The 12,335-nt window shown below is 45.6% G+C and overlaps 1 protein-coding gene across 3 annotated transcripts in view; it reads left to right on the top strand.

The window, feature by feature from the left end:
• The window catches only part of MGLL (monoglyceride lipase), a 65,255-nt gene that overhangs the window by 43,020 nt on the left and 9,900 nt on the right, over nucleotides 1-12,335 (top strand). For 2 of the 3 annotated variants that reach the window (XM_054387255.1, XM_054387254.1), the window contains exons 4-6: nucleotides 5,617-5,753; nucleotides 7,235-7,345; nucleotides 11,998-12,087. In XM_054387255.1, coding sequence (XP_054243230.1) covers nucleotides 5,617-5,753; nucleotides 7,235-7,345; nucleotides 11,998-12,087 — 338 coding nt within the window. The remainder of the gene's footprint in view (nucleotides 1-5,616; nucleotides 5,754-7,234; nucleotides 7,346-11,997; nucleotides 12,088-12,335) is intronic. The other variant, XM_054387256.1, reaches the window with a different exon arrangement.

Below are 12,335 nucleotides of genomic sequence, written 5' to 3'. Positions count from 1 at the left end.
AGGGAATTAGGTAGGCACATTTGCACCTTTCACAACAGAAGAGCCATCCAAATTTCTGTCACTGACATCTCTCTCCTGGCTCAAGACCCCGCATTGCTCCTCCATGTGGGCCACAGAGTGAAAGCATCATGAAATCTTGTAATTATATTTTTTTTTCCCTAAGCCAGACAGTTTAGCAGCAGGGAGAACATACTATTTTCATCTCTCTCTCCGGCAGCATCACCTGCCCAACAGTGAGAGCTAAAAACTGGTGAGGTGGGCTCACCTTCCTGTGTGCTGCAGTGTCCAACACCAGTGAGGAGCCCATCCTGTCTCTAATTTGGGGCAAAAGACAGAGCCAGAGGCCTTCAGGAATAAAATAAATCTTTCAAAAAGCTAGTAAACACATAATACTAATGTAAATACCTCATTTTCCAAAGGGCATTTGGGCATTTGCTTCAAATGGACTTGTCAGACTTCAGAGACAGTGAAAGAGGGTCTTCAGGCTGAGCTTGGTTGTGGGCTCTAACCAAAATCCTTCCTTTGCACCCCACTGCCTGCACTGTAATGTGTTGCCACTGCCTGCTGCTACTGCAGAGCCAGTGCTGAAGCAGTAACCACCTTTTCTGTCTTCCAACACCTCCTCTGGGAACGGAATTGCATCCATGCTCCAGCTAATTTCAATCAGGTACTACAGCATGGAGCCTTGCCAATTGTCCCCTCTGATGTAATTAAGAAGTGCCCTTTCAGTGTGGGACTCTGCAGTACAGAAGCAGCTGCTGGGCTGTGGCTGGACAGTCATTGACACCACAGTAGTGGCCGTTCTCACCTTTAACTACTGAAAACTCCTGGAACTCCTGTGTTAGGGCCCTTGTGTTATGAAGTGGTAAGCCTGGAGTGCCAGATCTTCCTGTAACTCTCCCTGTTCTTGGTTCTCCCACTGGAAAATCCTGGAGTTATGTATCTAGAGAGGAAAGCAAACACACAGATGATGTATCCCGAGGCGGGAGTTAAGCTCTACATTATTCCTTGTTATTTCCACCATAAGTTGTCTAGGGAGAGCATTTCACCCCACAGATGCCTGTGATGGTGTCCTGACTATAATAAAAATGGATCCAGACCATCCCTTTTCCCCTAAAGCTGGAAACATCAAAATACATGAAAAGTCAAGATGCAGTTTCTGCCTGGAGAATTACAGCTCCCCAGGCAGATTCCTCCTGTCCTTTCTCTCTGTTTTATGGCTTTTCCATAATAAATAGGAAGCAAAGGCTGAAAAAAAAGAACATAGCCCATAATTTCTGCTCTCCCATGACTGTAAGCTTTAAGGAACAGGACTTGAATCGGTAAATCTACAGCAGCATAGCTGAAGTCAACACTTGACCCTGCACTTCCCCTGTCACTTCATCTTCCGTAGCAAACCATTCCTGCTGAAGCTCTGAGGAGTGATTCAGTCCACACCTGAACGTGCAGGGTCAGGTTGTGCCTTTGTCAGGAGGGTTTGGCACTAGGAAAGAGAGAGAAGTACATATAACGTGTGTGGCTCGCCTGAAAGTTGGTGTTTAGAACAAAACCTCTGCAAATATCCGAGGGTGGCCAAGGTGTGCCGCCACGCTCATGCATCCCTTCAGGGCCTCAGGAGGCTGGGTGCTGATGTGCCCTAGGGTGTGAGGAGACAGGCAGTGCCAGGCTCTCCTCCTTGCCTAATGCTCTAGTTGCCTTAGCTAGTGGACTTGAGGATGGATTACTTCAGCTGTGATGTGGCCCCACAGCCATAACAAAAAAAGCATGGTGCTGGAGACCCAGCACGGCTCCCCTCTTCCGAATGGCTCTTCCCAGCCAGCCCGGAGCTGGGGTGTTGGTTGCTTCAGGCAGTTTCCATCGGGCCTTTCCTGACAGGAAGGGAGTGTTGAGTTGCACTGTGCTTTTTATTGACAGTATCTCCAGTCTCACGAGAAGGTAACATTTTTTGAGGCACAGGAGGCAAGGTCAGCCGGAGTCTGGCTGTTCTGGAGTGGTTTCCCAAAGCAAGTCTCACAGCACAAGAGAAGGGATCTGACGAATGGAGGACCTTGCAGAAGGATGCATTTGCAGGGCCACAGAGTACATTGTGCACCACAAAGCACTTCCCAGAGTTCACCACCTCAAGTATTTCATCAGTAACCCTTCAGCTTTGTCTTCCTGTGCAGCCAGTCAGTATCCTTCCATCCAGAGAGGTGTGTGGCTTTGAAGGGTCTATAATCATAGGTGAAATCTTGCTTTCTGACAGAATTGATTGATCATCAGTTACTGTTCTTGTCTCTGCGGTGGCAGAGCTGCTGCCTGAGCAAGTTCATGCAGAAAATACAGAGGGCAGAACTTAATAGAAATTACATATTGGGCCAGATCATTGCAGCCTTTATTCAGACATTGTTTGAGCAAAGCAGGTTATTATTCCAGTTTGGTGGGAAATGGAGGCTTAGGCCTCCTAATTCTAGATTTGCGATTTGAAAAGCTGTGGTTTGGATTCTTGTTGTCAAAGGCTTGCCCCCAGTTATCTCAGTACCTTACAACCTGAAACTGTCAATCACTGAGCCACTGCACATGTACAGTACTGGCAGTGACCCACACCACCTGGATGTGAAGCCAGATAGATGTGAAACCTATCTGACAGTTTTTGAAAACCAAGTGTGTCACATGGACATGCACTGGCAGTCAGAGCTCTTCAGAGATGAGCATCTTGTGGTTATAACCTCACATCACTCTGTTGAATCTGGGGGGCCCAGGGGAGTGTTGTGATAAGGAACTCATGGAGCTGCGATTCTCATGACGCTTCTCTGTTGTCTCTCATGAGTCTTGTGTCACTGTGGTGTGGAGCAACCACTGGTTAGTTGCAGTTCCTGGGGGCAGGTAGTTCCCCCTCCTCTTGCACCCAGTGTCATGCCACTGGCTCTGTGGAACCACTGTGCCAGATTCATTCCCAGCAAAACCCAAGGCAAATAGCTTTACATGAAGGCTGAACATGACCTTTCATTCTTTACAGTTCTAAAAGCAAAAGATCAGAGCACAGCATGTCAATATTCTTGACCGTATTGATGTTTGGTTGTTCATGTCTTTCATCTAATCGAAGAGGTTTTCATTCCTCACCCTGAAGCTTTTTCAGGTGGGAAATTCTAACCTGCAATAAACTCACTATCTGATCATTTAAATTTAGTTTCTTGGAAGAGAAAAGAGAAGAATGGTAAAATAAAAGAACACAACCCAGCAATGCCATCTGACTAGTCTTGTGCTAGGGACAGAATTTTATGGCCTTCCTTTTCCTAGACAAACTGCTCTGCAAGCTTTGCTCACTGCAATCTGAGTGGGAAAGAGTAGTTCAGAAGTTAAAATCAGGGTCAAAAGGTGGGTTTATTAAGTTATTAATAAAAAGGCCCCAACCCTGCAGAAATCCAGTGTGTTGCTCGTCACAGTTAGCTCACAGTTATTTCTTGGCTTCCACAATTGTAACTCTGACTGTTATGAGCAGTATCATTGTTATGTAGTAGAACCAGGGGATTTTCTTGATGCTGAGGACCAAAAAGGCTTTCCAGACCTGCTTCTATCTCACCCAAAACCCAAGCAACGCTTCACAGCTCCACAGCAGGGAGTCATGGCCCAGATACAGACCTGGGCCACAGGGATTTGCTGCTTCTGCTTGCTCAGCTGTCTTACACAGACACTGTAGAGAAAGAGGTACTAGAAGCAAGGGCAAGAGAAAAAAAGTGGAAGTGCAGAGCTCTGCTATGAGAAAATGTTCCTCTCTCAGGATTATTAAACTCATATCAACCTGCTAGATTTGAAGTTTAAATAATAGGCAGATAGCTCATTTGAGATCCACAAAGTGAGTGGACTGGCCATGTACAAAAGTTCACTTTCCATCCACAATGAAAATCCACTGGCTACACACAACTTCACCTCCGTAGATTATTTTAACTTGTATTTTAATTGGCTCTTCGATTTGTTTCTGGTCACCGATCCATGTCAGACTCCTGCTATGTCATATTTTGGCAAGAATTGGAATGTGTGCATGAGAACAGAAGTGGTAATATGTTATCTGTAATTGACCAGCATGACGTCTGTGGGCTTGTCTGGCTGACAGTATGGCTGATTGCAGTGTCCACTGCAAAGAGACCCAGCTCTGGAGAGCTGGTGGCAGGACAAAAGAAGAAGTCTGGGGCTCAGCTTTCCTTAAATGGAGTGTGTTTAATCCAGCTTTTTGTTAGAAGTTCTGCCTAATTTGCAAGGTGATTTTTTTGGATGGCTCACAAGAAAATTAAGTTTAAACATACTGATTTCTTTTGGTATGACTATTGCCAGCACATCCAACTGAAGTCTTTACCTTTGGGCTGGGCAGGCAATGCCCTTCTTTGTTGATCACTGGGTGGGTACCATACAGCATGTAAACCATTGTCAGGCACTTCACATCCTATGACAAGCTATTGCCTCTTTGTGCCTTCAAGTATGTCTAAGTGCCCACTGGAAAGGGCTTATGGAGACAAATAGCAGGAGGGAAATGTTGTTTGAGACTCCCTATGCCCTGTCCCACATGGGTGAGATGTGTTTTGCCCTTCACAGTTTTCCTAACCTGCATGGAACACAAACAGCAAGGAGACTGTTTTTAAGGAATAATCCTATTTGTGATAGGTAATAACGTATATGTGTGGTCAGGTAAACATTCAGAGTGCTTCCCTCAGGTGGTATTACTTTAAAGCCTTTGCAAGCTCAAGTTGCCTGAGATTCTGTTTGTGGTGATGCTGGCTCCACCTCTGCCAGGGATGCCACTGTTCCCATGGCAACTCACCATCTCCCATTTTAGTCTTTCCCTTCCCTTTGATCAGACAAAATAATTCCCAGATACAGAATGAGCTACAGTGTCCATGTGCAGTACAGTTTGCCTTAACATTTGAGGAGGAGCAGGCTACTGGATGCTTTCCCCCTGCAGGTTGTTGTCCCACCCACCAGCATTTGGCCTCCTATGCAGAGACTGCTTCATCTCATAGCACGGAAGAGTTCCAGCCCACCTAGTGCTCCAGGGTATCAGTGAGAAAAGGCAGGACACTGCAAAGCTCATGCACACTCAGGCACTGGAAAAGGCTGTGTCCACAGCCCACTGGGTCACTGCATCCAGTCTTCAGAATTTCTCTGTTTCTTGCCAAGACCTTACACAGCAGTTACTGCTCTGCAATGAGCCATCAGAGCGTGGTGCGATGATCCCTGGAGTTTTGCTATCAGACCCCAGCACAATGATCTCTGGGGCAAAATCCCATTTCCCAGAATGCAGTGACCTGCCATCTCTAGAGCAAGGCAAGACAGCCCCTCTGGTCTGCTCACCCCTGTGCTGAAGGTGATCTAAGCTCTTAGATGAGTGCTCTTTAGTTTAGAAGAGCAGGTAGAAACACAGAATGTAAGATTTACTTTTTAAATCAGGTCACAGATAGTATGGCTCTGTGCAACTTCCTTTGTGGTTTTGCAGTACTCTTTCTGTTGAGAGATGACTGCAGGAGAAGGTCAAGTTAGGACAGTAACAGTCCAACAAGCAAGTTTCTGTTAAATTCTCTCTCGATGGCCAACCCAACCACTGCTTCAAGTGACTTAGCTGCATGCTCTCCTTTTCCCCTGCAGTTGGCCATGGACAGAGTGAGGGCGATCGTATGGTTGTCTCGGATTTCCACGTCTTCATCAGGGACAGCTTGCAGCACATTGATCTCATGAAGAAAGAACACCCTGAGCTGCCTGTTTTCATTCTGGGGCACTCCATGGTAAGCACCATCCCCTAACCCCTCCTGGCAGCGCCCAGGACACATGCCACAGCAGGTGGTACTCAGCCCACAGCAGGAAAAACAAAACTACGAGCAACCTTCCCTTCCGCTGCATTCACTGACTGATCTGCCAGCATGCCTTACCCCACCAGGGCTGTCTTGAGTACAGTCAGTCCTTAATCTTTCTACCTGGATCATGGCCCTAATTAGTGCCATTTGTAACAACAGGACCATTCATTCACAGTGGGTACATGGCAAGTCCCATCACCTCCCTTCAGCATTGGGCTTCTCGTTTTGTTTTAGCCAGTAACCAGGAAATTAAATCCTCCAGAGCTTTGTGAGACGCTGCTGGGTGAAGCACGGAATTACCCTGTAGCCTCTCATTCTGTTAAACAACCTAACAGGAAAAGTTACCAGGGATTAGGGCTACAAAAACAAAGGCACTGATTTGGTGAACAGATCTGAAGTCTGATTCTGACAGCACGGGCCAAATCCCTTTATTCAAGCTTGCAATATTCCCCCTGATGTCATTGATCTGCTCTCCCTGCCTTCCCAGAGGAGAGGAAAATGAATGAGCACTTTGGGATTCAGCCCATGCTCAGATAAACAAGTGTTCCTGCATAAGAAGGCATGGCATGCTCTGAAGTGCTTGCTGGGCTCCAAAGCTGTGTAACAAGGAGCTAATTTCCCAGTGAGGTCTTTGAGATGCTTCTTGCTCATACTCCATTTAACAAGCCTGTGGCTGTCCAGCAGCGTGGAAGTTCACCAAATATTTCCCTTGGCAACTAATCCTCTGCAAACTTCCCTGGGCAAGCCAGCCAGATCCTTTCTGTCCCCAACCCCTCACACCACCAGCCCCTGTCCTCGTGCAGAAGGGCTCAGCCTGGCTGGCATTCAGCTCTAAACTGTGGGCTGGATGTTTGCTGTCAGGCCCCAAGCACAGTACTGCAGGGCTGGGGATACTGGAGAGGAGAATATTTAACTTCCAGTAATTAGTGAAGATTTTTGCATACCAGATGGCAGCATTGCTGCTGCCCAGGTTACAGTGCCACAAGCACAGAGCAAGCCTGGCTTCACAGCATCTTCCTGACCAGTGGTGCTGGTTCTGACCAGTTTGTCACATTGATAGAGCCTCAGCTTATGTTTCAAGTTCTACCTGAACTACCACTTCACACAGTTGCTTCTTAGTCTGTTAAACTGAGAAGGACACAAGGCATCCTAGGGAGCTGACAGACATTGAGTGGAGACTTGAGTTAAGTGTGATGTGAGAGCTTCTATCAAGAAAATAGAAACCGAATCTCTTCTCCCCCACAAACACGAGGTACTTCTAGCACCCCTGCCACTCCAGCCTTCCTCACTGACCACACTGCATTCTCACTGAAGCAGAAATAATTTGCTTGTTAGGACTAGAACCCTGGATTGCTGTAGAAACAAGCTGTTGACACCTGTATTAAGCTGTGGGCTGTTATTTTGCATTGCAGGGGGGAGCCATCTCCATTCTGACAGCTAGTGAGAGACCCAGTGAGTTTTCAGGCATGGTGTTAATCTCTCCTTTAGTGGTAGCCAGCCCAGAAGTCGCCACTCCCATCAAGGTAAGAGCAAACTTGCTTTGTACCTAGTTACCTCACTCTTCTGCTGAAGGGAACATGTGAAGACCTCTAGCCTTAAAACGCAAAACCCTACTGAGATCAGTGCCACCTGGATGCCAGTCAGTACTTCTCTGCTAAGTGCCTCCCCACAGTCCCACCTACCTTTCAGAGAAGAAGTAAACCTTGAACTCATCCAGAAAAACTTAAATGAGAGTCAGATAATAGTGCTACCTCAAGAGGTGGTAGCAGACTGAGCTTTCTTCACCACACACCACAGCAGCCCACACTGTGCCATCCTTTCCCTTCCTTTTCTACAGTTTTCTTCCTGACTCATACAGAGTCTGATATAGTTGCAACACTGGCTAACTGTCAGGGCAAGGTTATTTTTGGTGTTTGAGGAACAACCAATTTCTAAACAAAACTAGAGTTCTTGAGTCCCAGGAGTCCAGGAGGCTTCCAGCTAAAGCATCACTGCCTCAGCAGCGTCCCATTTGGCTCGGTACTATAGCTGGTTCTTGTCTAGACTATTTCCTTCGGTTTGCATTTAGGCTTTACCCCACCTTCATTCACACCTCCCTTCCAGAATCATTTCTGATCCAGATTTGCACTGCCCTGTTTGCCCTTCCCCAGGGACGCTCTGCAAAGCAACTGAACCTCAGCTCCCCACTCCTTGCTGGATTTTTAAAAGAATAAACAACAACCTTAAAAGAAGCTGGAAGCAAAGGAAAGAACGAGATAAGCCATCAGGAGGAAGAGACCATCACATTCCCACTGGCCTTGTTCTTTTAACCTTTCTCCCTAGACTCTTCTCCTGGAGCCAGCTTCTTGTTTTAATCTACTTCTAAGCTGTTTCTCCTGCTGTTATTTCTTCTGAGAGAAAGGAAACAGATTGCCTCAGCTTTCAGTATAATCCTGTTGCACCTTCTGCTGTAGCCAAAGCCATCTACTGACTTCACAAAGCACCAAAGGGTGCTTTTTAATGACCTCACTCTTCCACTGAAGGAAACATGCTACCTCCTCTAGCCTTAAAATGGAAAGAGTCAGGGATCTGCACCACCTGGATGCCAGTCAGTGTTTTCCCTCTAAGTGCCTCCCCACAGTCCCACCTACTTTTCGGAGGGGAAGAAAATCCTGAAGTCATCCAGTCTGCGAAAACTTATTTAAATAGGAGTCAGAGCACCAAGATGTGTTTTTAGGAGGCTGGTAGTTGATTCTTCACAGGTGAGGCTACAGCTGACTCAGCATAAGGGTCCCATGAGCAGCAGTGTCCTTATGTTGTCTTTCTTTGGAAAGGGAAAAAGAAGGAAAAATAAAAAGAAATTATATAGGGTCTGAATCTGAGAGACACTGTTAGCCTCTGTTTCTAGTCAAGGAAAATAAGGGAAGATTGTCCTTCTTCTGGAGCTATTCCTTTTGCTAGATGCTAAACCTTTTCTGAAATAAGGGCTTACTCTAGGCTGGTTTCTTGCAGATCTATACCAGATTGTTGCTTTATCTCAGTGTAGGAAATCCTAGTCTCTAACTGAAGTATTTTGGAGGTGTTTATACAGTCTTTTTCCTAGAGACTCTCTCACCTGCAGTAATACAGGTGCACAATGAGTTTCTGTCTCTTTCAGATCTATTGTTGCATCTTAAGCCTGATAAAAAGAAATATTCCTGAAGTATCTCTGCTCTGTCAAATTTAGTCAAAGTCAGTCCTAGAGTTGAAAAAGTGTTTGGAGGAGAAAGGGACAGAGTATTGCTGCACAAGACACGTTTTTCTGTAAAGCTGAGCTGGAAACACTTGTGTGCTTTTTTGTCCTCTAAGAACCAAAAACGATTTCATTGGCATTTGTGCCTCTGAGGCACAAAGGCTTTGGTTTTCCCTTGGAACTAGGAGACTTCTCGGCCCTGGGCCATTTCCCGAGGACCATTGCATTCATCCCTTTGCTGGGGAAGTTTCCAGCTGAGCAAGAATTTACCTTGGCCTAAACAAACGAGGGATCAAGGCAACAATAACAGGGGGCCAGATTACACACTGAGTCTTTCAGCCTGTCCTAGAAATACCTTTCCTCACTGCCCAGCTAGTCCTGGCAGCAGCAGAAACACAACACATTTGCAGGCTGCATGCAGGAAAACCAAATTCTGCTCTTTGCAGAAAAAAATTTCATCAACGTCCTATAAATCCTGTGTCCTGATAGATGCATCCAGTTGCAAATCTAGTGGAGAGGGAAGGATCTTACTGCCTTCCTGGTTTTCTTCTCAATTAATCTGAATAAAATTCAGCTCTGAATTTTTAAAGTTTCAAAGGATGCAAGGAGACAGGAGTCACATATGCTAGCAAGGAGCAGAGTAAGGGTAAAAGAGTATCTCCCACTGCATTTCTGCTGTTGAATGCTTTGAAATCAGGTGGGCAGGACAATGCCTTGGGAAATATTCCTACTGACTAACAATCTGTCCTACAGACCAAGTTTAGTTCTGTCTGCATAAATAAGAATGTTCATGCACACAGGGAGTATATATATGTGTGCAAGCACAGCTGACATACCTATGTACAGGGCCTGGTGCTTCTCTTGCACAGATGAACATCAGAAATTACTTAACTGATACCTCCAGGATGATGCATACTGTTACACCTGTGGGCAGAAGCCAGCTCTATCTCTGTGGCAGTTTAGCAACCAGCTTGTGACTTGGTTTGGCAAAACTCCAGATACATGCAAAACCTTCAAGAACATTTCCAAAGCATGTCACAGAGAGGAAGTCATCAGTAGGTTGTGGGGCTGGGATGATAAATACCTGTCATTTCAATAGAAAAATGGCCACGTTGACTTTGACAAAAGCTGGCCTAGCCTGTCTCTAACAAGGAAGAGCTTGAGAAAGAACATTTGTGTAGTTCTCCTTGCCTTGTCACTCCTGCCCTGCCTTCAGCACATCGTTAGGCTGGTGCATTGTTGCTCATATGAGATGAAGATTGAAATTTATGCTCCTTCTGCAAAATCTCTGTTGCAGACCCTTGGCAATATAAATATTTACACAGGTACCAAGCAGACACAGAGCAGAATCCCCCTCAAACTCACTTCTGGTGTTTAAGAGTATGTCAGCTACCTTTCTTCTTCAGCCAAATTTAAAAGTAAGCAAAGCACCCCTCTTCAAAAAACATGCCATCTTTCACTCTCTTCTAGTTCATCCTGGATCTAAATATCTGTGGCCTTAATGCCAACATATCAATCTTGTGGCCAGTACTCTAAATAGATTTTGAGAGATAATTTTTGGAGACAAACACTTACAGACCTTTATTTGGAGTGTTTCACTCCCCAGACTCTGTAAAAAAATCCTAAGACAATTCCATTTCTTCTAAGTTGAATTCCTCAGCTAGGTGTCCAAAGTTGCTTGGCATGTATCTGGGTCATCATAAGTGGCAGGAGAGAAGCAAAACTGTGACAGTGTCGTCAGTGCAAAGTCCATAACCTTACGTAGGATTCATGAGGGTACATTCCTCAAATCAGCACTCCCTTGAGTTGAAACAAAGAAAACCCCCTTCCTGCTTGTTTGCATCATAAGGTCACGCTTGCCTTGGTGTGGATATGTTATTTTACTGCCTAAATTTGGAGATCTCAGTAGAAATTAGTTGTGCTGACACAATGTCATAGCCAGTGAAGGACTCAATGTACTGGTAGGCAGTGGCACTTCTTCCTAGTCATACCCATCCCCAGGTGCACATGTGTTCCCAAATCTACTGTGATTCTTCACTGCTCTTCACTGCTAGGTGACTTTGCCTTCCACCTGCATTATTCTGCTAATATTGCAATTACTCTGTCATGTATCATCTGTGATCTGAGATGTCAGGGAGCACTTCAGAAGTGATTACGCATCAGCAGAAACAGAGAACATAGGTGACAGCCCACCTGCAAGTGTTAGCTGAGAAGAGGAAAGGGCCATAAAACAGACCAACAAACACTAATTGTGTGTGTTCTGACTGAAGTGGTGATCACTTAATTAACGACAGCCATCAGCTATCCCAGCAGAACCCTGGTATCAGCCTGCTAGTACTGCTGTCAAATTGAACGGTGTTACCCTTTTTTCTGCCAGGGGTTTCAAGCCTGGGCTGCTGAATACTTTTGTGTTTTGGTCCCAGGAGACAAGTGAGCAATGGATTCCTTAGCCAATGCATGCACATTTTGTTGTTGTTTATTTACAGGTTCCCTGGAGAATATGTTTCTCAAAAAGATTGCAGCCTAGGCAACTACTGCAGATTGCACTGAACATTGCTGATACACTGCAGCCTGAAATCAGAGCTGTGGCAGCAAGGAAAGGGTTGTAGAACACAAAACCCAGCCCTTCCAAGGGCTGGAAATGGCTTTTTCCTATCAAAGTGCTTAACTAAGGCCTTTTTAGAAATTACTTTGAGAATGTGACAAAGGCAAAGCACAATGACATGGTGATACTGCATGTGGATGAGCAACTGATGGCATTTCAGACTAGCACACCCACTCCCTGATGGAGCAATTTAATCACTTTCTCTTTAAGAGAAATCTTTTAAGTATAGGACAGGTCTTTCTCCAGTGTCAGCTAACATTTCTCAACTATTTAACTTCCCATCACCTCGGGATTTGGCCCTCTGTGTTATCTCCCTTGCTCTAACCAGCTCTTTATCTGCTTCCTTTCCTCTCCCACAGGTTTTTGCAGCGAAAGTGCTCAACTTTGTTCTCCCAAACCTGTCACTGGGGTCAATAGATCCAAGCGCAATTTCCCGGAACAAGAAGGAGGTGAGAACCTTAATGCCATTTAAAGTCAGTGTCTTGTCCTCACCCTGCCATGTCTCTTTAGAAACCACACAAGTGTTTTGCTTAATCATGGGGGAAAGATCTGTGCTGATGTGAAAAGGCGAAACGTCTCAAAAGCCAGTGGAGCTAACTGCACATAGCAGAAAACTGTGGGAAATCACCTGTTCTTCCCTTCATTGCACCTTGCATCTGCAGCCACGCTGGGTGGGACTGTTCCAGGGTGATGTTTT

This window comes from Indicator indicator, chromosome 15 (genome assembly GCF_027791375.1).
Source record: "Indicator indicator isolate 239-I01 chromosome 15, UM_Iind_1.1, whole genome shotgun sequence".
In the NCBI taxonomy this organism is placed as follows: domain Eukaryota; kingdom Metazoa; phylum Chordata; class Aves; order Piciformes; family Indicatoridae; genus Indicator; species Indicator indicator.
The sequence above is the reverse complement of the archived record's forward strand: the minus strand, read 5'-3'. Positions and strand labels throughout refer to the sequence as shown.